Source organism: Haemaphysalis longicornis, unplaced genomic scaffold, assembly GCF_048455015.1.
Source record: "Haemaphysalis longicornis isolate Haplotype H1 unplaced genomic scaffold, Haemaphysalis longicornis Haplotype H1 scaffold_9, whole genome shotgun sequence".
Lineage (NCBI taxonomy): Eukaryota > Metazoa > Arthropoda > Arachnida > Ixodida > Ixodidae > Haemaphysalis > Haemaphysalis longicornis.
This window is the reverse complement of record NW_027526460.1, coordinates 115,270,670-115,296,717: the sequence shown is the minus strand read 5'-3', so window position 1 is coordinate 115,296,717 and position 26,048 is coordinate 115,270,670. Positions and strand designations below refer to the sequence as shown.

At 46.5% G+C, this 26,048-nt stretch overlaps 2 protein-coding genes across 3 annotated transcripts in view; both read right to left on the bottom strand.

Moving 5' to 3' along the window:
• The window catches only part of LOC144151590 (uncharacterized), a 351,916-nt gene that overhangs the window by 278,472 nt on the left and 47,396 nt on the right, over positions 1 to 26,048 (bottom strand). The window lies entirely within an intron of this gene.
• Positions 1,334 to 25,119, bottom strand: LOC144152398 (uncharacterized). Its single transcript, XM_077683666.1, has 6 exons — positions 24,886 to 25,119; positions 17,158 to 17,287; positions 15,715 to 15,834; positions 8,550 to 8,753; positions 2,441 to 2,586; positions 1,334 to 1,342 (listed from the first exon to the last, which is right to left on the bottom strand). Exons 1-6 carry the CDS (start codon positions 25,108 to 25,110, stop codon positions 1,334 to 1,336), a joined length of 834 nt encoding a protein of 277 aa, XP_077539792.1. The 5' UTR covers positions 25,111 to 25,119.

Below are 26,048 nucleotides of genomic sequence, written 5' to 3'. Positions count from 1 at the left end.
AAATTTTTAAGGAGAATTTTTTAGAGATTTCCTTGTAGCGCTGGTGTATACGGCAGTTCTTTAATTGTTCCACCTGTTCAGCGTTCGTAGGCGCTGAATTCATCCAGAGCATTCCTCACCATCCTAACAAAGCGATACAAGGAATAAGGAGGGCTCCCGGCGCTGATGCAGGACCGTACTCGCAGCAGCTCCCTAGATCATCTAAATGATTGTAGCACTCTTTAGGTTTCTAGTATGGGACATTGTCCCTGTGGAAATCTTTGCTACAGCCGGTTTACTTTACCTGGGCCTGTCCTTGGTGCTCCAATATGTGGGTATAACGCAATGCTTCAGTACAAAATAAAGTGCAGTATAGAGACGTTTTGGTCAAAAATAAAATAAATAAACGTATTTATTGAGAGAACATCTCTCCGGGTGGCATCTTCTCATGCTTCGTGAAAGGAAACATATTTTTGTCGTTACTTATCCGTATCTGTGTACCTGCTCATACGCACCATATAAGCAACCTCGCTGTCGTGTATAGAGTACAGTTCCCTGAGAACGAACTCGGCAAGACAGGATTGATTTATTCATTAATTTTGGGCGTTTTAGGCACAGAAGTTGCACTTTTGCTGTGAGGTGCGCTGTGGTGGAGGGCTTGTGATTGGTTTTGGGCGAATTGGAAGATCTTTAACGTACGCTGAAATATCTAAATCTCAAAATCCTCTTCGCTTCTCGCAGAAAAGCGGCTGTCGCGGCAGGGAATAAAAAAGCTGCTGCTGCTAAGCTCAGCTAACCCTGGATCGGCAAAAAAGAAAGCTTGGCTTAACCTGGTGAAATCTTGGTTTCACTTAGTTAACCTTTGATTTAGCTGCAACCGTTATGTTATTCTTCCAAAGCCTGCCTTTGTCTTCGGTTGTGGTGCCGTTTTCGGCGTTTTTCCGAGCCGAATGGCTCGCCAGGTGATATCTGCGGAGTGGTGAAACGCCCCTTGCCAAAGACGGCTCAAAGAAGTTCCCGCGCAACGCTAAAAGAAGATGGGCCTGCCTCGCCCCCATTCATGGCCGAGCTCGCATGTATGCAGCGAGTCACGTGGTGAGGCGCTAACCAGCTGCGGGGAGCGCATGCGGAAGCCGGCAGCGGTGGCGGGGGCAGCGAAAAACGGCCGATGGCTGAGTTCGGCCTGGTGAGTCACGCGACGCGTTGCCAAGGGCGCGGCGCAGCTTCGGTCAAATGAAGGTCACATTTACCACGATGGTGAAACTGCTCGACGAGATTAGCAAAGATTTGCTTGAAAACCGTTTTCTTGGGCTCAGCAGGTAAGAGACGAAATTAGTAGCCGACCCATGAGACTCTAGTCGTACTGAAAGTACACGGAAAAAACAAGATGCCAAGGGGTGTTTGTCCTCTCCGAGCTGGTATCAGGGTTGTCCGCCGCATTGCGAACACCACTGTCGTCAGGAAAGAGAAGTTAGGCCAGATGTCGCGGGTTTCACACTGAAACCCGCTGTTGGACGGGGCAATGACGGGAAGCTACGCGGTTTAGCGTCCGTCCGGTGTAGTCTCTCCTATTCGGCTTGTTTTACTGCGCTGTGGGAATGTCAGTCGCTGTATTCACTTGTTCTCCTTGCACGAGTCGATACTGGCCAGGGAAATTTAGCTTGTGTAAATCGAAGTAACCGGGCACTGCTCCAGCTGTCTTCTTTTACCGAACCGAAGGACTTCAAAAGGGGTGAGGTAAGCGCACAGAAGCTGCATGATGTACAAAGCACTGATCGATTCAAACGGCTGCTCTCGGGGTAAGCTCTATTCGCAGAGCTATTCCTCCACACAGGCCGTGGTCGTGGGTTCAAAACCTGGGCGAGGGCAAATGTTTTTCATCCACGAAGATCCTGATAAAATGCTAGGCATTTCAAGTGGATGTGGAAGATTTACTTCGCGGGAATATACTCGGCCGACAGATCTACATTAATCTGGTCGGCTAAAGGCGAGCACAGGCCGCCGTCGTAAAATCCAGTCCCTGGATTTGAGCGCTCTCTGTTAGATAGGCTGGTGATGGTGATAATGTTTATGTTACAGCGCAGGGCTGTCGAGAAAATCATAATCATGAGGGGAACCCTGTTTATGAAGTTCAAGGGATCTATAGTTGCGTACGTGTAGCGAACGCGATGCAAAGGTTCCACTTCCAGGAAAGTTGTCGCGTGGAACAAGTAATCGGAACAAGTAACTTACGGCAGTCTGGGCGCACGTGGCAGAATCCAACTACACAAAAACAGAGTATCCTGCGAGGCCCACTGCATACTGTGTGGTTGTAGGTTACATGCGGAAATACTGCACGTAGAGCACGAACTTCTTACAGGATGGCGTGGTCATGGTGTCGCATATGGTCGGAGTGCCCTTTGAATGATGCTAGAAGACATATTTCCAGCCTATATTTTTTTGGTAAAACTTTAAAACTTACCGAGTTGTCCTTGCTGGAGATTGTTACCAACCAAGGCCATGACCGCAGTCTGTACTTGTCCTTTGCAATGGTGAATGAGTATTCATAGATGCGCTCCAGAAACTTGTCCAACGGTGTCGGGGCTGTCATACCGCATAAAATATAGCCTGAAAAACAAGTGGGCGTAAGGTGCCTAACAGATAAATTGAATACACAAGATGCCTTGAGGAGCACCCAGGCTGTTTTTCAATTTTAGCGTGTGCACCCATGTTTGCGTTTTCGCGAGAACTCTTTTGTTGCTAATAAAACGTAAATAGGCAGTGTTCAATTTTATGAAGTATTCTGACGTGCGAGTGATGGAAAAATATTTCCGTTTATATGTCGGACTATGCTGGAACCATGCAGGCCACAATATAGACCTCCACCGTACAGAGCGAAGCAGTGGTGTAAACACAAAAATACGCTTTAAGGACCTACTAGTGGAAATTAAGAAGACGAAATGGGTGCGGGCAGGGCATGTACTGTGAAGGCAAGATAACCGTTGGTAGAGTTGATTCCTAGAGAATGCAAGCGTGACAGGGTGCGGCAGAAAGTGAGATGGGCAGATGAGATCAAGAAGTTTGCGGGAATAAATTAGTCGCAGCTAGCACATGACCGGGGTAATTGGAGATCGCCGGGAGAGGCCTTTGCCCTGCAGTGGGCGTAGATAGGCTGATGATGATGATTATGATGATCATGTTTCGAGTATCGCAAAGACATTCCCTACCTTATAGGACATGCCCTTCATTGGGATATCCTCCACAGCTATTTCACACGTGGCGCTGACTTTCTTTTGCAGAGATGTCGTCAGCTGGTGGGCGCGTAGTCGAGTCTTCGCTTGCCTAATAACGCAACTTTCTGCTTGCGTGTATCAAGGTATTGATTGGAGAAAAAATTAGTAGGTTCGGAACAATGGGGCGTCACCACGACTTGGGCGGGGAACAAGGTTACCAATAAGGCCTCACTAAACAGTGGTTTGGACTAGGAGGTTGTACGCATTTAGTTTTGTCTCCGCGATTTATAATAATAAAGTTCGTGTTGTATCTGTCATCAAGCTGTATTTTTTTTACGCGCAGGACATGTGCCAGTCGAATATATACGTTTCCCTACAAAACCGATTCCTAGCCTTCCTGGTGCATGACAGGTTATTCTTGACAACAGTACATCAGATAAACAGAAATACTGGGTGCACGACTTTTTTATGCATAGGGCCAATTGTGGGTGGCCATCTCATGACAGCCCAGGCTTCCACGAGATAAGTGAGAGGTAGGCTAAAATGAAAAACTCAAGGAAAGAAAGAGATGAGAAATTGTTAGCAAAAGAGCCATCTTGAACGAGGCAGGTGAGAAGTAGGTGGTAGTCTATGGAGTGGTCCTTGGAGTAGTCTATGGAGTGGCCCTTAAGTATGCGCCAGCCGAATGATCATGAGCACGATGGCGACATGAACACAAGTATTTATTATGCACCTGTGCTTCATAGCCTGCGAAATTTAATAATATGGTGTGCCGACTGACAAGCTTTGCCAAGTTTTATAGTGCGTTAGTATTGCTTCGCTGCTTATTTCTCCAGAAGCAACTAATTCTGGACATTTTGTAGCGCGCCAGTCTTAAATTTCACCTTCGGTTTGCTGGCGATAAGGCAGGGACGTTGCTTATTAGCGTGAGCTAGCTAACATTCTTTTCAGCTAAAGAGATTTTTAAAATCATGTTTATAAATTGATAATTTAGATCGCTCAATTGGTAAAATATACAGGGCTTCTGAGGCTAGGAATCACGTTTTTCTAGAACATGCGATGTATATTTTGAAAATAGTTTCAGAAGGGCAGGTTTGAGTGTGCTTACACTAATTGTGTGCGTTGCTGCCGAGGGTAGTGCACTGCTCTTCCGCATGCCAGATTAACACGGCAAGAAAAATACCGAAGAATGACGATACATGAATATTTACTCGGAGGACAGCGAATCAAGTGACAGAGCTTCGACGGCATAGCCTCAAACAACGGTTGAAAGTAACAACGGTGCGAATTTATGTGCGAGTAACCCGACAACAGAGCTTAAACTAAGGCAGTACTTTCGTGAGAGACCTCGAGCAGACGTCATGAGCGGCTCACTCGCTGTTTATGGGGCGGCTTGGAAAGTAAAAAAAATGACTACAACATTATGCTTAGCCTATAAAATTGTGCAAGGCAGCGAAGACCAAGAGTGCATCTCTATCCGCAGAGAACCAAAACGTTTTTTTTTCCATGACATCTGTTGAGAATGGTTGTGTTGGTTTTGATCAGGCGGTGTTAAACGGGCAAGATGTGCCGTCAATTGCTCGGCACGAGCACCACAATCAGTCAATATTATGGTACCTTTACCAGGAATCTCCCAGTTCGGTCTTCAGAAGAAAGCTATAAAGAAGGCGCTACACGTCCCTCCAAAACATCCAATGTCCCTTCGGGAAGACGATATGGTCCTGTGTGGCTGCCAACCTTTGCATCACTGAGAGCATTGCAATCCGTTTACAGCCTACTCTGGGAAACACATTACCCAGTGTTGCCTGTCCCTTCGCACTGGACATGAGGAACACAGAGGTGATCGCCCGAGCCCCACTTTGAATAGCCAATCTTAGACCTTCGCAGACCCGGTTTGAATGCAGACCCAGGCCTGATGACGGGGAACTTACAAGGACTTGAAAGGGTCGCCTACTGGCCTCCCGAAATCGTTTCAGTGATTTCAACGATCAGCACAAACTTTAACAATCGGTGCAAATTACAGCCATTCTGTGCCATCTAATCAGCGGTATCATTCATGAAAGGAATCCATTAAAACCGCAAATGAAAACCCTTGCTGCTGAGTTCTTGCACAAGATGTAAAGAACGGTGACAGACCCTTTCCGGGAGGATGCCACGCTGCAAAATTTGCAGCGCTGCCTTTAAATCTGCCAGGATTTATTGATGGATTGTACGGGTTAACGCGCCGACGCAACGCAGGTGATCAGGCACGCCATAGTGTACGTCTTTGGATTAATTTCGACCACCTAGGGATCTTTAACGTGCTCCAAAATATCCTACAGAGGGGCGTTTTTGCTTTTCGCCTCCATCAGAGAAGTGGACGCCGTGGCCGTATCAGGATTACCACTTCCGGCTGCTTATACGACTTAAGTTGACCCAAAGCATACGCGATGCAATACACTGCAGGATACTACATGACCCAGTCTTGCCGCCCAGGAAACCTGCGTGTCTTAAATGACGAACCTACGTCATTGCATTAGACCTTAAAAAAAAACAGCGCAAAGGACGGGACACGAGTGAAAACAGACAGGGACGGGCGCTGGCTGACGACTGAAGTTTAATGAAAGAAACAGACATATAAAGGGAAATACAATGCATGTTGAAAATAAGAATAACAACATAATCTAAAACTAAGATTGCGGTTCCGTGGTATCACCCACGACAGTCACACCACCTAAATAGTTAATCTCTTTAGCATGCAGAGTGATTGATGGCATGCTGACACAAGAGTCCCCCATTTTGTAGATAGTAAACGCCTCCGAAATTTCACGTGAGCGCTGGTCCGGGTATCTGCTCACTATCGAGGTGCGGTCGAGCTTCGGTGAGCATTTATGCTTCCCGCAATGGATTGCCAGATTGCTCCCCTGAAACGTCTTGAGCGAGTTTGCATGCTCGCGCAGGCGGTCATTAATACAACGCCCCGTCTGCCCTACGTACGACTTGTCGCAGGACAGAGGGGCGTTATACATAACACCTTTCCTGCATCCCGTGTAGGCATTTGTATGCCTAACCACACAGCGACCAAAACTTTGCCCACCGCTATTCACCTTTCTGCAGAGCCGGGAAAGCTTGTTGGGGGCCGAGAACATCACACTTACGCCACACTTTCTTCCCGTTTTCACCAGCTTGTGGGAAACACCATGCAGGTATGGAATGATGGCCTTTCCGTCATTTTCTTTGTTCGGGCTCTTCTCCGGCCTACCATCGCGGATTTCCTTTAGAAAAATTCCGGAAAGGCTCTTGATTAGACAGTCCGGGAAGCCCGCCGTCTTCAGTCGTGATTCTTGCTCTTTGAAGCTCTCAGGGACAAGGTGGTGGCAACTTCTCTGGAGAGCATTCCGCAAGACACCTTGAGCAATTCCGCGCTTGACCACCTTTGAATGAGCCGACGAGAACGGCAGTAGGCTTACGGGCGAACGGGGGGAGTAATGCCAACAGACGTGTTGTGCGTGAACGCGGAAATTCAAGCCCAAGAAACGAAGCTCTCAGTTGACCGGAAGTTCTCTCGTTATACCAGCCCGCTCAAGGCCGACTCGAAGATGCCGCATATATGGTCAACCTTTGGCTCAGACGTCACACCTTCCGGACACTCGTTCACCCGGACCAGCGCTCACGTGAAATTTCGGAGGCGTTTACTATCTACAAAATGGGGGACTCTTGTGTCATTATGCCATCAATCGCTCTGCATGCTAAAGAGATTAACTATTTAGGTGGTGTGACTGTCGTGGGTGATGCCACGGAACAGCAATCTTAGTTTTACATGATGTTGTCATTCTTGCTTTCCACATGCATTGTATTTCCCTTTATATGTCTGTTTCTTTCATTAAACTTCAGTCGTCAGTCAGCGCCCGTCCTTGTCTGTTTTCACTCGTGTCCCGTCCTTTGCGCTGTTTTTATTATTGGATTCCTCCCGACTGGCCCAGCTTCGCACTCTCGTGCATTAGCCCCTCTCTGCTGATTTGATTACCCATCCGTAAAATTTGAAGGCGGTTCGGATAAGTCTTGTTCAAGTGTTCAAGCACCAAAAATCTGGCTGCTTCCACCGGTGTGTCTCTCTAGCCTCAATGTGAGAAACGTGTAGCTGACAACATAGGCTCTCATAAGACCATAGTGGAATTAAGGTCTCAGTTTTCCATCGCCGCTAATGACACAAAATTCTCAGAGTGTTGAGAGAATTGTGCGCGTGAGAGATCATCCATGTGCGAAAGCGCCTTAGCATTGCTCTTTCAGCATCGGCTTCCCCTAGACGCATTATCTACGTCAGTAACGTCTGCGACTCCAACAAGCGGAGTGTACAAAACTGGCTCCCGGTATTAGCATCTCGTTTACCGCTCCCTGAGGACCTCCAATTGCTGCCCGCAGCCCTTTCCTGTGCAACATTTCAAGGCGCTCGTACTGCACTCCGAAGGGGGCATCAGGGACAGCTGATAAAGAATACGACTTAAAGTCAGTGCTGAGTGCAGAAAATCATGGACGCTGCGTGATTCCCCAACCTAGCTGCACAGATTTTCGTCAAAATATTCACACGGGGAATCAGAGCCGAACCATACGCATCCAGTGCGCGCCGTCAACACAGTCTGCTGTCCAGGGGGACCCCAAGGAACCACACGTGAGTGGCTTCATGGACAGACAAGGACCCCAATGTTAAATTAACAAGGGTGGACCATCTACGGTACCGAGGAAAAAGAACAAAACAGATACAACCCGACACAGCGCGCTTTCCTTTAAATCGCCTCAAATGTGATTTTTCTTAGTGATCTGCCGCGCAAACGCCACCAATAGCAACATGCTGCCCATATCGTCGTCCTCTTTCCTTGCTACCCAAAATTGGCGAAAAGCGCGGCGCATGTCCTGCTTTGGATTCAACAACATACATTGGCTTTTTCCAGGTGCAAAGATAAATATCAGTCTTGGATCGGGGCCTTATTCAACAAACTACAGTTAATCACTGCTAAATAGAAATTAATCACAAAAAAATCACTTATGCCAAAAATTGTATTACATGTACATAGGGTGATCGCCAATAATTCACTATCGGTTGTTTTATTTATATGCCTTGTGCAGGCAACCACATACAGAGGCATGGGGGAAATACCCTTCACTTGAGAAGTAGGTTCATTTAAACGACTGCGTCTTAATCTTTCGAATTTAATAGCGGGAAATATCTGATAAACTTTTCCATTTTAGAGTAATTGTTGGTACCGAAAAGCTGTCAACAACCGGAAAACAAATTTAGCTCTCGTTTCGTTGTTACAAAAACAAACGCGTAATAAAGGCTATAGGCGGTATCCTGTTTCTGAAAAAAAAAATTGGTCTCACCTGCGTCGATGACGTTGGCCAGCCACTGAAATGTGTCGTGGCTTCGCAGAATCATGACATGGTGTTTTGTAAACAGGGAGGAAAATGCTTCCAAGGCTGCCTTGTCAGTTCTTCCAGCGATTCCGAGGGAATAGATTTCCAAGTCGTGATTTTTGGCCAGTCGTTGGGCGCTCTTGTAAGCTCCGCCACCGAAATTCAACTGTTCTATGGGAAAAAATTGCGGCGTGAGGATTGGACCTCATCTTAGAACCGGAGCTGTGCCTTGTCTAAGCAATATTTACAGCGAACATATATATTTTTATACCCCCAGTTGTCGCGTTTGTGTGAAACTAATACTCCCGGACTGGCGTTCAGCGCTGAAAAAATTCATGCAAAAAAAGTCTTTGGGCCTTCACATTTGGACACGTGTCAATTACCACTAGAAAAATGTCTTGCCAGAAATACATTTCTATTTAGGGGTGAAACTAACTTTAGTGAGATCGGTGTAAGCTTGGCCCTTGTAAGGTGGCTTCCCCACGTTGAGAAGGAGAGAGAGAGAGAGGTCTTTAATAAGAGTGAAGAGGTCAACCCTGCATAATGCTGGGCTTTCAAACCCACCTTGGCCGTTGCTCTGTAAAGCGTGGCCATCTGCTCTGCTGGGGGAGATTGGTTACAGGCCCACCACTTTTTACTCTCTCCACCACCCCCGCCTCTTTCTCGAGTCGTGTATTCTGCTCGCCACGCGCGGCGTCTATTTCCCCGTGCTGTTTTGAAGCGTGTATAGGGAGCGGAGGGAGGGGGGCGAGTGCATGCTCAGGCAGGGTCCACGCACTCACCACTGACATAATTGGTTGATTGGTTGTGGGGTTTAACGCGCCGACGCAACGCAGGCGATGAGGCGCGCCGTAGTGGAGGGCTCCGGATTAATTTTGACCACCTGGGGATCTTTATCGTGCGCCGAAATCTCGTACACACGGGCGTTTTTGCTTTTCGCCTCCATCAGAAAAGCGGCCGCCGCGGCCGGGAATCGAACCCGCGACCTCGTGCTCAGCAGCGCAACGCCTTAGCCACTGAGCCACCGCGGCGGGTACCACTAACATAACGTCCCACGTCCCCGTGCGACCTTTCTACCGTCCTCCGTGGTAGAACGGTTTGGGTTGGTTTTTATACAGGAGGTAAGATGCCTAGAACGCGGAAGGGGACGGACCACCCCAATCTACAAACTAGACAACGGCTCGTTTGTATTAAAAATAACACCGCCTGATTATTTAGTACAGCTTGCGGGCACAAGCTCACTTCATGTAAAGTGCACTAACCCTGCGAATAAACAAGAAATTCGACACGACTGATATGTTGGATAAAGGGAGTGTTGAAACAGCATGTAATTTTGTTGCTATGATGTATGGGCAGCGCAAATAGGAGGTTAATTATGAGCAGGCTAACGAAATGTCGAATGTCAAATGGCCTACACAACCATTGTAAATAAAACTACAAATTTGCAAGGTAATGAGGATTGAATAATTGCGCCATGGTTGCTAATACCAGTCACTGATGTTGCCTTGAGGTTAAGCTGATGTTCTTTATGGAGACCTTGAGAATGAGAAGTTCATGGTGTTCTACCGGTCGTTTCCTGTTTATATAGCCATAATGAACCCTAGGAAGGTATAATATACTATTGAATTTAACTTTGAATTATGTTACCGCCTGTCGTGTGCAGTTCCCGTGTCACAGCTTTAGTTACGCCGTTTGTTTTTGCAACGAAAATATGCTGCCCAAGTGCGGCACCCTAAGCACGCAAACGGTATACCTGGCTTCACATGCGCAAATGTACAAATCCTCAGTGGCAATGTTTTTATTTTGGAAGTGTAGGTAGTGTTTTAGGGCCATTTAGAAGTTTCTTCTTTTAGTCATATTTTAATTGCGGAGCAATATAGTGCTGGCCCTGAGGAAGGACTCTGTTGTAGGGTGCCACGACCTCTCTAGATGGAGTTCCTCCGCCAGTCAAAAACCGGTTCCCAGAATCAAAAAACTTTAAAAATAAGGAAGGTCCTATGGCCTTGATGTTTTACATAAGATGACTTATGTTGCCACTGAGAATTTTTTCATAACAATAGATTCGTGTTCAGAGGTGAAGCCAGCCTTAAGATCAGTTGCACCCTGGTTCTCAGACGCGCCCATAGATGCAAAACTGCCTCTCAGAGGCTAATGAATAATTAAAGAAAAAGGTAATGGGGCCTCGATATTCTTATATAACATGGCTCACATAGCCTCTGAGAATACGTCTTCTCATCAACAAACCCGTGCTCCAAAGTTAAGCCGACTTTAAGGGGATCGGTCTTTGTAAGCTGGCTTTTCGGCATTGTGTGTTGTACAATGAACAATGGCCATCTACGAAGGGAGTATGATTACAAAAAACAGCTCTAACTCATGAGTTAATGGAAATATCCTGAAGAAGATTATATGAAAATTACCCGCTAAGACGACTCTACCATTGCGCCGAGTTCCACTTGTCTTAGTTAACACCGAAATGGTAAACATTGCAAAATTACTGCCTGCTTTCAATACATTGTTATCTACGAAGGTAATATGGTTACAGAAAACGGCTTTAACGGTTGTTTTACCTGAACTATTCGGAAACCAAGTATATGAAAATAGCCCGCCAAGACAACTTTACCATAACGCACAAGAAAGAAGTCGGGGCTAAACGAAATCTTCGTAAAAACAGAATCTCTGCCTTTTCAGTCGATTTCGCACCGGGTGGAACAGGATTTAGTTTTTTCTGTAGCAGATGTCAATTCCTACGCAGGACGCTGGCTCCTTGCGCAATGTGTCACTCAATGCCTGCGCATTTGAAAGGCGGACCATTGATATGTACAGAACGCATACTGCGGCCGGCAAGCGAAGAAAACATGATTTGTCGGCCGGGTAAGTAATACGCTGCTAAGACCATGTTGCAGAGCGCACGGCACTGCTCTCAGCGATGCGAAAGTTGGCAGCCACACGCACCACTATGGACCACATCGTCCCGCCACATCGTGTCGCTCCTGCAGTTTAAATTCCACTGAGAGCCGGGACAGGGAGACTCATGGTGAAGTGGCTATACTATTAACTCTTGATGTGGCGCTCGGGCGGAGCAATTGCCGGCACATCCTGCCAGACTAAGCAAACGTGATCCAAGAAAACCACCACCACCACAGCCTGACTGCCGCACCGTCTCGTGTAGCTGCATAGTTTAGTTTCACGAAATGTCTGGCTGTGGTCGGAGATATCGGGCCGCTACGTTGCAGCAACCGGGTTTCGAAACACTGTGAGGGCGACGACCATCTGAATGCTTCAGGTGGGACAACGGCGAGTGGGTCTTTAAGATCGCAACGACAGTCAGATTAAGCAGATACGAGATCGGAATGACCATAACTTTGAGCGCATTGCTTTGATGGTTATATTACATTGCGACTGCACTGGCGAGATATTTCGCCAGTATGCCTTGTGCAGTGACAGCAAATTGGTGTTCCATGTGCAGTTCTTAACACGCAGAGCCTTAGCAATACATATAGCTCGCTTCCGGTATAGAAGCTGTCGTACCACCCAGTCAGCAGTCACGCAGAACTAGCAGTATTTTTTGAAATCTTTGATTTACAAGCACAATATTCAGCTGCACGGTGGTAGTAGTGGTGTCCGCGCACAGAGTAGGATGGCTGCTACTCTCATTGCTTATATTTCGCGGCCGACGATTCGACTCAAACAAGTTTTGGTTAATTGTTCCAGTACTCGCATAGGGGCACCCCTCTCCCAACATGAACAGTCTAGGCCTGGGTGAGGAGACAAACAACAAACAGCCTTTTCACTCGCTGCAGCGCTGACAGTTATCGGTAATTGTGACAACGGGGTACCGGTCTCGATGAGGACTTGACAAAAATTGTGAACGGTACTTTAGGGCGTGTATACCGCGGTGTGTATTTCAATTGCTGGAAGAAAACTCAATAAAATAGCCAGTATGACTGATGTGTATGAAACGTACGACGTAGTAAAAGGTTTGGCGTGGAAAGCGAGTTCCGGCTTTATGACGAGGCCACTGCCTATGGGTTTGCAAACATGTTGCTCAATTCCTTTCTGTGAACCACGCACCTGGACAGGTCTTCATGAGCTTCAAAAATCAACGTTACAATTACTGCCAAATTTAAGATTAGATCTGGTGGTATCAACGCCACATTTCACGTCTTGTGATTGTTTACGAGCTTGCATATCATTCTGAGCGGATATCTCCACCGGTGTCGCCTGTACGGCAAAATATACTGGTGTCGCTGGGCAGTGGCAGAATGACGTGGTGAATTTAAACAGTTGCGATGGATGACAACTTTTTGCTGGAAGACATCTTCAGTGGTCAAACAAAGCACTCGCTGCGAGTGTTTGTTGCCGCAGAGTGTTATACAACACCTCAGCAATTTATGATAGGGGCGGAATTGTTGAGCCGGCAAATGGTATCAACTTTATAGAATATATACCCCTAAAACGAAGTGACGAACAGCTGGGCCATTCCCTACCGGCAGAGCTGCTTCTTCCCGCACGATCGTTTTTATTCCACGTTACGGCCCTGCTGCTGACTGCCCCTTGTGCTACGCGTTGAGTGAAAAAGAAAAATGCTTTCCGCTTTTAATAAATCCTCCGCCAAACGTTCCGAGTAGCGAATGTAGCATGGTGGTTCTCGCAAGTGACGCCCTTGCATTTTCGGCATGATCATGCCTGTACCTTACTCCTTTCATTCCACAGTATCTGTGAGCCCTGCAGAATGAAACTAATCAATAGCGCTGTAATTACTCTGTTTATTTGAACTCCGGGGGTGCTCTTTCGCCACGTCGCTAAATTTATGAGGCTGGCTTTCTCTATCCTGGATCCCCTGATAGCACTGATGCTGCAGGTCGCTAGTTGCTGTTGTCTCTACCAGATGGACGCAAAACCAAGCTCATAATCATCATTAATAAAGCTGATAAACACTTTCATCCGGTGGAACATTTGCGTTAGCTGGTATTCCATGTGTGGAGAAGGGCCTGTATATTATTGAGGATATAAAGTGAGGAGCAGTAAAAACCATGAGTGAGGGCATAGCATGCCGATTCGACTGTTCGCATGAGTGGGTGGTACGACCGGGGTACAGTTGTCAGCGGAAGAAAAGGCGACGGTGAAAAGTATATCTGGGGAAGCATGAAACAAAGAGCAAAGTAAGTAACTTGTGAAGTGGTTAAAACGAGATCGAGAAAGCTGTCCTGATATCTGACGTCGTGAAGACGTCGCAGACATCGGTATCGCGGGATATTTTTTTTTGGTTGTTTGCAGCTCAAAGCAGACGAGGGGTGGAACTACGTTTTCTGTCGATGTGGCGCGCCACGGGGACCGAGGATGGTATGTTTGGCAATTTTGCTGCCTAGAAAAGTGGCTTGAGTTTGTGTGGACGGGGTGTGTATCCTAGCTCGTACAAGGTTTGGCGGCACGTTGAAGTTTTCGAACGTTAGTGGCGCTGACGGCTACGGTATATGGCAATAATGTCCAAGGCCGTGTGAATAACGCTGAGGAGGGAAAGCTGATGTGGCAATACTTGGGTGGAATAACACTGAGCCGGATACTACTGATGCTGCTAGGGAGACCCAGGCCAATATTGGTCACCGGACGGATACGGATAAACAGTGAAGCTGAGCTGGCCTTACAAGATGCGCCTCGTCCCCTCCCGTCTATAGAAGCGCCTTCACGTTGCCCTTCAGCCTCAACAAACTATTTTTTGACATTACACAGTAGGACGTTTAGCCCTTCAGGTTTCCGCTCCTCTTTACCACAAGCACATTATCACCTGAACAACTGGCCATCATACGGACTGCTTGACTGAAGAGAACGTGTTCCTGTTTTGTACGCATTGCACATGGGGTCAATGTCGGTCATATTAAAAGCTCTTTCGGCTACAGTAAAATCTGTATTCTTTTTTGCTTGATTCGGGCGACACCAAAGAACGGACAGGTTCACCCTGTTTTCAGCGTTTACCAAACTGCAGAGATGCTGAATCCTTTCAAAACACTCCCTATAGGTATGATTGCGCCCTGACGAGTGTCCTAGTTGCAGAAATAGCATTTAATCTAGAACAAAGTGCGGATGGCAGGATGTCTGGAAACTCTCACAGTGACGTGAACGTGTGAAAGCGAGATCTATCAGGCAAAAGAGTGTAGTAAAAGAGGATCGCCGGCTTCAGAATTGGCGCCGGCTTCAGCTTATTAACCTAATTAGAAAGTGTGACTGCATAAATTTTTTTTTCAGATTTCACAATATTAAGAACTTGTTATTTAAACGCACGTCTCCCACATTGTTTATTATGTGTCTTTTTCTGAGTTATATGGTATATTTGTAACATAAACTATTCATCATCATCATCATCATCATCATCATCATCAGCCTGTTTGTGGCCACTGCAGGACAAAAGCCTCTCCCAAGTATTTCAGCCACGCCTATTGAGTGCCACCTGAGTCCATACTTTTCCCACAAATTTTCGTAGTAAATCTCGCCAACGAGTTGTCTGCCGACCCCTTTTGCGTTTGCGGTCTATTGGCAGCCAGGTCATCAAACGCACGGTACACCTGTTGTTTCTCGTTCGCATTACGTGACCAGCCCATGTCCATTCACTTCGGTTAATTTGAATAGAATGTCCTCCATCTTGGTCTTGGTCTTAGTGCCTGGTACTTGGTCTTAGTGTAAGTAAAGAGTCGGATACAAGATGCGAGAACATAAACTATTAGGAACCTATTACTTGGATACGCATGTCAACCAGATTGTTTATTATTTTTTCTCTCTCAGTTTTATGGTATATTTGTAACATAAACTATAGTTAATTTTAAACGTTTTATTCACTTACCAACCTTTGGTTTAGAAATGTGCGTACGTTGCTTAATTTTGAGGTTTTCGCTGAGAACCCATGAACGGCCTCATGACTGGCGGAAGACGGTTTGATGGCAGAATACCTCAGTGGTGACATTGAGTAAGCCCACATAGTAATTCAGTCAGGGTTAAGTGTAAATTGTTCAGGGCGCTTATGACTTCTTTGAGAAAATGTTCCAATAAACATTTTTCATAATTGTTTAGTCCAATAAAAGAATTGGGGTACGCGTCGCAACTTGGTATTATTTGTAATAAAAATAAATACACGACCTACCGTCCGTGAAGAAGAATACTACCAACTCGACATCGTTGCCGAATTTCATTTTAACCGTTTCGATGCTGTAAAGAAGCTTTGCCATGGCATCATTGACACATCCTCTGTCACTATCTGAAACTGAAATCAAGCAAGCAACATGCCTTGTTAAACAGGTGACGTCTATTTGCAGCTATAACACTTCCTAAAGCGCGCTCAAGCACAAATACGTTTAACAGGTACATATAGAAGCCCGTGTTCGTTTAATAAACAGAATATTTCAACATAACAAGTTATATTTATTATTTCTTCACTTTCAGAGCACAGGGGAAAGAGCAGTATACTGGAGCCTAGTCACTTTTTTACGGTCTCTATAGATGCGCCAGGTAGTACATTTCTTCCAGGATGATTCAAATTAATCTGCTAACCAAGCATTCTATGCGGCCCTGTGTCATACAATGCAGCCAAAATGCAGCAGCTCGAGATGCTGTGCAGCACAGCCCATGGCATTGTTACGGTGCTTCCTACATAAATTATAGAACCCCATTGCTCTGCTTGGCTTCTGATCTTGCAGCAGATAATCCTGGACTAAAGCCGAGGCGTACAAGACCACCATGAACTCGCAGGCCAAGAACGCGGACTCAAGGTAACGGACGGCTAAAATCTCCCGCGACACGTTCGGCAATATGGAAGCACGTTCTTCCATGGGCGAGCACACTAGTTCTAGAGACACAACCAGCACCAAACAAAACAGAGAGGCAGCGGCACGCCCCACAGCGTAACACGCTAGGCAGCACTGGAGCCACTCACCGACAAGCACTTCAAACACTTAGGTATGTGTGAACGCGTAGTGGCGACTGGAGTCCCGCACAGCTGCAACGACTGTGTAGCATCCCATGACCAATCGGTGCCTTTGGACTGTTTCATTAAACCCCGATGCCGAATAAACGGAGCTTGAGTGTCGTACTAGAGGGAGTTCACCTGGCGCGCAGTTTTTTTGTTGAGCTCCCTGAACGGGGTTCCGAACAATTACGTAAGCTAACCAACCGCACTCAGACACCAAGTCCTTCATCGGCCCCTGAAGGCACACCACCACCGCCAAAGCCACCAAAAAGACGACCGGGTGGTAAAAAGAGAAGCTGGAAGATCGACAACTATACAATACAGTTCTGATAAGAAATCGTGGATATAGAAGAAGTGTTTCCCATAACCCTTAATACAACACCTACACTGTGGTCGTTGCCGTTCCAAAGAGGGAATAGAAGAACGTGTTTACATTTTTCCGGGCTCCAGAAAACGAGTATTAGCCACGAGTATTAGCACTCAATTCAAAATGCCTAATTAAAAATGCGAAGTCTGATTTTACGTTATTTTACTTTAGGTGAATTGTCTTCTCGCTCTAGCTGCGTTAGAAAATTAACTAGAATAGTGATCGAAACAGCCTCAAACGGCATCTTCACTTACAGTTGTGCAGAGAGATGTTGAGATTCTCCAGTGAGACAATAGTGTCACTGAAGTTGGCCGGATCAACGACCAATGTTGCTTCTTCACCACAAACTATGACTCCGAAGAGGTTCTGTTGTGCCGCTTTAAGCTGCAAGGAAGCATATTGCAGATGCAAAAGTTGTTCGGAAATTTTCAACCTCCTAAGCACATATAAAAGGTAATTCAAATTCGTTTCTCAGTAAGAAATAATGGGAGGTAGAAAACAATTTTTACGTGTATAATATATTTGCCTGTAAACAACAACTGAAAATGTACGTTCTCTGGAAAATTTCTCTCTAAATAAGAATTTATTACAGAGAACTTTAGTGGATCATTCTCAAACAAGTGTTTATATATCGAGATGGGGGCCCAACAAACCAGACCTTGCTTACTATTTCTCAATGCAATTTGCGCTTCTCAAGATCTCAGGGCTAGTTGTGGCTCGAAATTAAATATCCTGAAGAGCAAATACTTTTCCAACCCACCATGGCCGCTCAGTGGCTAAGGCGTTGCGCCGCTGACCCCAAAGACGGGGGTTCGATCCCGGCCGCATGATTGGGAAACCTGGCCGCCTAGACCACGCCCCCTAGCCCCATCTACTGTGTTCTTTGGAATCCTGCTTCTATTTCGCCGAGCAACTGCTAAACAGGCTTGGCTGTTCGAACTCGGTGGCCTATGGGTAGAGTCACGGGTTTTAATGCTGACGCCCTGGAGCCGAACCCGAGCGATTCTAGTTACCTTCTGCAACCCCAGCGATTTTATTTTCTGCCACATCTTCGCTTCGTTCAATTATATGCATTCGCGTCCAAAATAACAGTATTTTGTTATCTTTTATGTCGGTTTAGCCTATACCAACACGTTAGTAGCTGTTGGGTTTTTATAATGCGATGCAAAAAATAGCTTGGCATCAGATGCGTCTAGGCGGCCAGTTTTGTGGAATATGCATCGCGGCCGCGGTGCAGCCCTACTTTATTGGTAGTGGCGAGAAGCGATAACGTCCGTCTATCGCGATTTCGGCACGCGTTCAAGATCCCCCACGAAGTGGTGAAAATTATTCTGGAACCCTCCACTACAGCGGGCCTAAAAGCTTTGCAGCTGCGGTGCGTTAAACCCCGCAAAGAAACAAATAGTGGCCAAGCGTGTAGGTTTTTATTCGCGATATGTAATGGATCATTTCTACCTTGTTTACCTGCGAATATGCTTGCGTCCGCCGCCATTACTTTTGGTGGCTCGCTATTATCGAAGTTGCGGCTTAATGAATTCCGTGGGAACGTTGGTATAAACCTCAAGCAGATTGTGATTGCCATTCACTGGCAACTGCCAAAGCGCTGAGTCATTGGACGAGCAATCATTGACACCGGGAAATCTGCTCAAATTCAACAGCGCATTTAACGAACGATCTATGCGCATGAAGTTAAAAAACTGCACCACGATGTGAGTGTAAACCAAACCTCTTGGCCATCCCCACGAGAGCGCCTCGCAATTAGGAATATTCTACAACACTGTCACCGGCAATCGGGGTCGAAAGAGCCACCAACTGCGATTTTCGTATTCGCCCCGTACTAGGGCTGTTATTGAGGTGGAAAAGATCAAAGGTGGTGCTTGAGCAATAGATACGCCATTCTCAACAAAGACGCAATTCCCTAGCTTCTGAGGCATCTCTTGCCCCGTGGCCTCAAAAAATGTTGCCATCATTAATGCGTCGGTTGCTAGGCAACGGCCAGGAGGGGGGGGGGGGTGGATGCGTATACCCGCTTGTCTGGCGCCAAAGGAGACTCGCTGTCGTTTATGTCGTATTATAACTTATTACAGTGGAACCCCCCTGGTACGTCTCCCGGACTTAGGACGACCCGCTTCTTACGACGGATCACCGCGGTCCCGCAAACTCCCAATAGAAACAATGCATTAAAAACCCCGATGACATGACGCTTTGGTGCACGAGGTCCGCTTCATACGACGGATCTTGGCGCGGATAAACAGGTGATTTTCCCATATTTTACACCACTTCGCCGCCTCGTCCCGACCTATACTTTCAAAAGAATTGACAAATGGGCTAGTTGGTAATGCATATGGGACATCTTGAAGGTAGCGCACTTAAACACGGACACTAGTGAAAGAAACGACAAACCACAGCGCTGTGGTTTGTCGTTTCTTTCACTAGTGTCCGTGTGTAAGTGCGCTACCTTCAAGATGTCCTATACTTTTAACCCCGTTTGACGCTGCTTAAAGTGCAAAGGTCCGCATACAGGCGAGACCACTTGCTGAGCAGACGCAAGCAAGCAGGCGGTTATTCGTGAGCGGGAGTTAACCTTCGACGGCCCCATCCGGAAGCAGTACGCCAACGCGCCAGCCGCGAGAAGTCATATTTGAGGGTTCAGGAGGCTGGCGGACCATGAACTGGAAGCTCCAATCGAGCCGCCGACGAATGCGAAAACTCTACGACGCAACCCCACGTGGATGACTGAACACCTGCTTTCCTCGCCCGCTCGATCCAAGTTCCTTCCTTTCACCACGGTCTCTCCCCATCTCCCTGCTTTTTGCTTATCAGTGTCTTTCAAAACGACGTTGTCACTCCCCTTCTTTCTTTTCCAGGGTGCCTACATTCACGCGCGCCCGCCGTCGCAAGGGTGGAGACACGTATACGTTGGCACCGCCATTTTGGGTAACTCGCTCGCTGCCGCAGCAAGTCACTCTAGCAAGACCGCGCTATAATTTTCGCCCCAAGCACGGTTTACTCGAAGTTCCAATCATCTTATATATTTCGCGTTGCTGGGTCTTGTGGGAAACGAAAACACCTATGTGTTGAGCACTTTGACCCACTAGCGACTGCACGGGAACGTTCAAGGGGTGCCGCCACCCGTTTTTTAGATGCAAAGCATCTCTTGCTCTCGGCTCTGTAATCCTTCCGTCGTAAGTCCGCACCTCTCCCCCTCTCCCCACTAGCTGTGCGATAGCACGTGCGCTACTCATCACCGCAGCTGCGCGATAAGCGCGCATGTGCGTCTCCTCTCTCATCTCCTCCTCTCCACTCCATCTGCTCTATATAATAAACCCGGTCCGCGCGCCGCTCCCTCAGTTGCTGCTTGGTTGAGTCACGCTGTGCCTTCCGGAGTTCCGTCATTTTCCGTTATTGGGATACCCAATCTCGTGAACGTTTCGGAACCTCCGAGATGCTTCGCATCAACTCAGGGTTCCCTCTCGGGAAGGTGGTGTCATTTGTTTTTCATCTCCTCCTTGTTCTATCGTTTGTTTCGTTTAGCCTAGGCAGTTTCACACTGGCTTATTCCCCTCTCAATTTGCTTGACCACGGCCGCCTTATCTCGCGCACGCAAGGCGTGGGGCTCGCGGGCTATAAATAGCCCCGGACATCCCGGGTGTCGTGTAGCGTTCGGCGCTTGACTGTCCGGTTGGCTCGGACGCCATGGAGGGGAGGGGGGCTTATATAGGCGCTTCTTTTTTTTAGACTCGGGATTTCAGAAAAAGGTTCGCAAATCACGCGAGAACGGGCTAAATATTTAGGTCTATTGCCCACCTGTCACGTGAGGTCATCTACTAGGCCAACATTTACCCGCATAAGGGAAAACAAGCGCTAAAAACGAGGAAAAAAAACGAAGAATGACGAGACAGAGCGCATCTGTCTCGTCGTTCTTTGTTTTTTTCTGTCCTCGCTTGGAGCGCTCGTTTTTCCTTAAGCAATGAACCAACTAGCCCAACAGCATATTTTACAGAAGTATTTACCCGCATCCCGGTGGTACGACACCCCGGTTATACGACGCTTTCTCATGGTCCCTTGAAAGTCGTAATATCGGGGTTCCACTGCATATTAAATTAGTATGTTTATTATATTGCGTCGTATTATATAGTTGATCTCAGATTAACGTGGGGACCACCCCTACAGTGAGGTTCCGCGTCCAGCGGGACGCATAATTAGGTGGTAACTATTTTTGGCGGTGGCTTAATTAGCTCAACTCGAATAATTATATTTTTATGGCTGTAGTAACCAAGTATGTTTGTTTTTAAAAGATAGACGCGATCAGGTTTTATTTCACAGTTTCATTTGGCAGAGCTCTTCTTGAGCATCGGTACTCCGACGTATTGAACTTCGATGTGTAATTGTCGCTAACATGACTACGCATGTTAGAAAGTGACGACCGGGCCAAAGCTCTTCCCGTTGGTTCTGTGTTTCGATAGCGGGTTCGAGTACTCCAGATATCGACAACGCCAGGCAGGACGAAAGGGTGCCAGTTATCACCTTTGCCTATGCCTCCACCCGTTGTTAAGCCAAATACCGTACTCAGCAGGCACAAGACAAAAGGGAGGAGCTTTGCCCCAGACCTTGCTGTCTTGCATGCGTAATCTAACTGCAATTCGTTTTAAGCTGACATAAACGTAGAACTTTCGTAGTTGCCAAACATTGCGCATCAGATCCAAGGCAATTTTGTTGCAGACTACTAGTATTTCAGTTATATAACACGGATAACAGGCGCTAGGCTGGTTACCGCGAGTTCTTCCTCACATTCCCGCTTTAATGCCCCAAGTTGGAGGTCGATTAACACCGCCGATGAAAGCATCGGCTAATAAGCACGAGGTTGTGATTGTGGTGGTGCCTTTGTTTTTGTTTGATAGCGCTGCTGTAATGCTAGCGTAGAGTTGACACACACATTTTTGTATTTTGGTGCCTTCCCAATGATGTCACCGTTGACGTTCTCCAGGGAATTATTGCTTGCAGCGCGAACAGTCAGACGAAGGACGAAAGAGGGTGGCTACACGGACAAGCCCAAACTCTCACCATAATTAGTTACTTCTCTGGGACGTATTTTGCACTTATATTAACATTTGTGCGTCAACAGCGGAGCTTTTGTAGCTGGCCGTAACTTGTGGAGCGAAACTCGTACCGCATTAAAAATGTATTTATTTATTTATTTATTTATTTATTTATTTATTTATTTACTTATTTATTTATTTATTTATTTATATATTTATTTATTTATTTATTTATTTATTTATTTATTTATTTATTAGATTCGAAGCATCTCATGCTCGGGGCTGCGTCCCTCCCTCCCTTGTTGTTGTCCGCCGTCCACACTTTACTGCGCATGCGCGTCTCTTCAGCCCCGTCAGCGTTTGGCCTGACGTCAGTGCAGCCCACTATAAATAAAAAAAACACGCGGTGCCGAGTCTCGAACCCACGACTCTCTGGCCGCGACGGGACGTACGTGGCGCTCTTCCCACTGCTCTACAAACCGACTCCCGTGCATGAGCTAAGCTCGCGCGTTATGTTCTTCACTCATTGAAACTACGTCATGAAACTACTGATACAACGAAGGCACGCGAAGCTGAACGTCACCGGAAACGACGAACTCACAACTTTAGAGGAGGATGTTGAATTTCCCGTGGGAAAGCTGTGGCGGGAAGTGCCACGCGCCTTGCAGCTCAACCAGAGAAGAGGACGAAGAATTGGGCAGCGGAGTAGGAGCGTGAGCGCGCAATAAATAAAGACGAGAACCGGGAGGTGTTCGATCAGGTAACGCGGGTGTCGGTCTCTTGGCTGTCTCTACATTTCTCTACATTTCTCTGTCTCTACATGGGGATTCACACTACGTTCCCATTCGTGCTCCGATAAATGAAACAAGTTAACGGCAACCCAATGGAACCTACACAGAACCCCCATGATGCTTCGAATCCTCCTCAGCGTTCCTCACGGGAAGATGGTGTAATTTTTTTTCACGTACTGCTAGCCTAACAAAGGCTTTGGCAGGAAAGGGTACAGTAGTGAAAGGTCAACAACGTACATAATCATTCACACATAGTTCAACAAGATTAGCAAGAGGCCTTTGCCTCGGTTGAAGCAATCATTACGATAAGACCCATGCTGTGACATACACAATGCGACATCTTCTCGGGAAGAAAATTCAAAAGCAGAAAACAACCGTGCATTATTACGTAGTAACAAAGTAATGATTAGAAAACCCGGACAGAAAAGAGACAAAGGATGCACAATCAACAAGTTCTTGGGGTAACATATTCCATTTTCTGATGGTTTGCAGAAAATAGGAATACCTGAAGGTGTCGCTGTGAAATCTGTATTCGAGTAATTGTTCATTGTGTATTGTTCTAAAATTCCTTGCCTCAGAACGTGTTAGGAACGGGTGTTTGTCTATTTTTAGAGAATTACTCTGGAGAAGAAACAGGAATTTTACTCGAAAGTATCTTGCGCGATCGCTGATTGTTGGGAGCCCAGCTAATCGTAGCAGTTCAGTTGCTGAATCGTGACGACGGTATTTCTTAGAGATGAATCTGGCTGCTTTTCTTTGTACACCCTCTAACTTTGCTCTTGTAACACTTAGTGTATGGGAACCAGCATATGACGCCATATTCGATGATAGATCGAACAAGTGACGCGTATGCAAGTAGCTTGGTTTTTGCCAAACCGTATTGGAGGGACTGCTTGAGGGAAAGAAGCGCTGAGAGAGATTTAGTTGTGATGTATGGCACGTGCTTGTTCCATTTAATATCAGAAGAAAGAATCATACCTAAGTGCTTGTGTTCATTAACCCTTTGTAGTTCACTTTGGTGGATATGGTACGAAAAAAAATACAGGGTTTTTCTTTATCGTGACAGTCATGCAAACAGTTTTTGCTACATTTATTGTTATTTGCCTGTCCTGGCACCACGTATCAATTTTTTAAAGCATGGTTCAAAACTTACTGATCATTTACGGTCTGTATTTCATTGTAATTGATACAATCGTCTGCGAGCATTCACACTGTTGCTTCTATATCTTTTGCTATGTCGTTGTTGAAAAGCAGGAAAAGAACAGGGGCCAAAACCGTGCCCTGAGGCACGCCAGATAAGACGTCAACACATTGTGACGACTGGCCGTCGAAGTGAACGAACTGCTTACGTCCTGACAAATAGTCTTTTAGTCATTTCGTTAGAACCCCGTGCCGGAAAAAGCTTTGCAATTTATAAACTAGGCAAAATACCAAGAACATGTCGAGCGCTCGTGTGCGCGTGCCCCACGCTGACCGCCTAGCGTCCCCGGCATGCGCAGTGGCTTTAGCAAAAAAGAAAACAGGCAAAAACACGGAGCAGCAAGAAAATGCCTAGCGCTCGTGTGCACGTGCCTCGTGGCGACGACCCAGCATTCCCGGCTCGCGCAGTGGCTTTAGCAAAAAACAAAACTGGCGAAAACCACCAGGAGCGCCTCGCGTTGTCTACAAACCAACAACGCCGCAGCTGGCGCCACACCTGCTCCACGGAAATTCGACGCGACGCCAGAACCTCCACGCACTCGTCGTGCACGTACGCACCGCCGCTGCGCCCCAGCTGTCGTCAAGCGCTTCTCCTCAAATAATGCTTAGCACGAGGAACATGACGATATCGTAGCATGTGACGGTGACTACTTCTAGCACAGTGCAAAGCAATGACGGAGCATGTAAATAAAGAATTTCAAACTTAGACAAATGCTTGGTGGTTGCCCTTCAGGGCTCACCTAGAAAGAAATCCTACAGCTTCGCTATGTTTAAAGCCTAGCGCGCCTCAGTGCAAGCTTCGCCAGTTGTTTCTTCGGACGGAAACAGCGTTTGTTTAGGCTGGAATGAACTTGAGAGAGTTATGTAAGTGTAGTCCAATAAATTAGAATTGGAATGTATGTTGTTGTGATGGTACCTCAAAATGTACGAGAAGGCAGGTTGTTAAGCATACCTGGCGTGTTATTGCTGTGACAAGGTTGATTTTTTTGTGGAGGTTCTTCGCACCGATGGTGGTAGAAGCTTCAAGCAAAAAGTACACGATGCGACGCACTCCCGCAGGGTCGGCTTTGTCTACACGGTGGGGAAGAGTGACTTTACCTAATCCCTGTAATTTTGGAAGAGCAGCGAAGCTATGAAGCTTCTTCTGGATAGTTTGCCGCACGTCACCTCCGTGCATGAAATGGAATTTGCCTGTGGAAGGAATAAATTCACAAAATAAAACAACCACATGACAAAGACACATTAGGAGCTTCGGGGCAAATTGATACTATTAGCTTTGTATTTATTTAACTTTATTATTAAAATCCTGAGGCCTACAACGCGGTCTTTCCTTCAGATTGTTCTCCCCTTACCCTTCTTTTTCCCACAGCACTTCCACAGCATCACCCGGAACGGGATCGGTCGGACTGTAGGTACAACGCTTCAGACGAAGATAGTTGGGATTGGTATGGGCATTGCACAAACATTTTCACGTACAAACAGGCGTTGGGCGATGGTTCAACAGCTAGTCCCTCAAGCTAAAGTAATAGGCGAATGACAAACCTGATGCTTTAGTTGTCCGTCTTAGTACCTAAGCACAGAAACAAGCATTTGTTTCCAGTCTTACCGAGTGTTTGCAGATGAGGATGACCAATTATTTTCGCTTTCAAAAGTTCTTCAAAGGCAGTTTTCATGCAATTCACGTGTTTGTGTGACTTACCCAGTTTTTACATTGTATCTCTTTAACCGTATTCCTGCGTAAAATTGACCTTGAAACAGGAGGAGGCGGAGAGGCGTGCTAGAGAAGTGGAAGAGTGCTCGAATTGAGTGTAATTGGTATGTGCAAAATTGTCACATAACTGAAACATTTCTGATCACGTAACATCGACAGTCATCAGGGACGCGTTCCTCTTGCTATTTAGATTATGACACTGTGTAAGACGACGGTTCTTCGCTCCGAAATAAATATGTAAGTATATTGGCAATTCTTATTTCGGTTTCATAGACTCGGTTTCATAGCCACATTTCATTTCGGTTTCATAGCCACATTGCATGTGTAGATCTTTAATCAATGAAATAAATGAAACCTAATACCTAGCTTGCTGCTGCTTCCTTGCAGTGCAATTCATCAAAGTA

Excerpts from the sequence above, each read along its gene's own strand:
- LOC144152398 (XM_077683666.1), bottom strand. The coding sequence starts at position 25,110 with ATGCACGGAGGTGACGTGCGGCAAACTATCCAGAAGAAGCTTCATAGC. Across the intron at positions 17,288-24,885 it reads TCACAGCAATAACACGCCAG|CTTAAAGCGGCACAACAGAA; the intron begins GTATGCTTAACA and ends GCTTCCTTGCAG. Across the intron at positions 2,587-8,549 it reads GGCCAACGTCATCGACGCAG|GCTATATTTTATGCGGTATG; the intron begins GTGAGACCAATT and ends CTTGTTTTTCAG.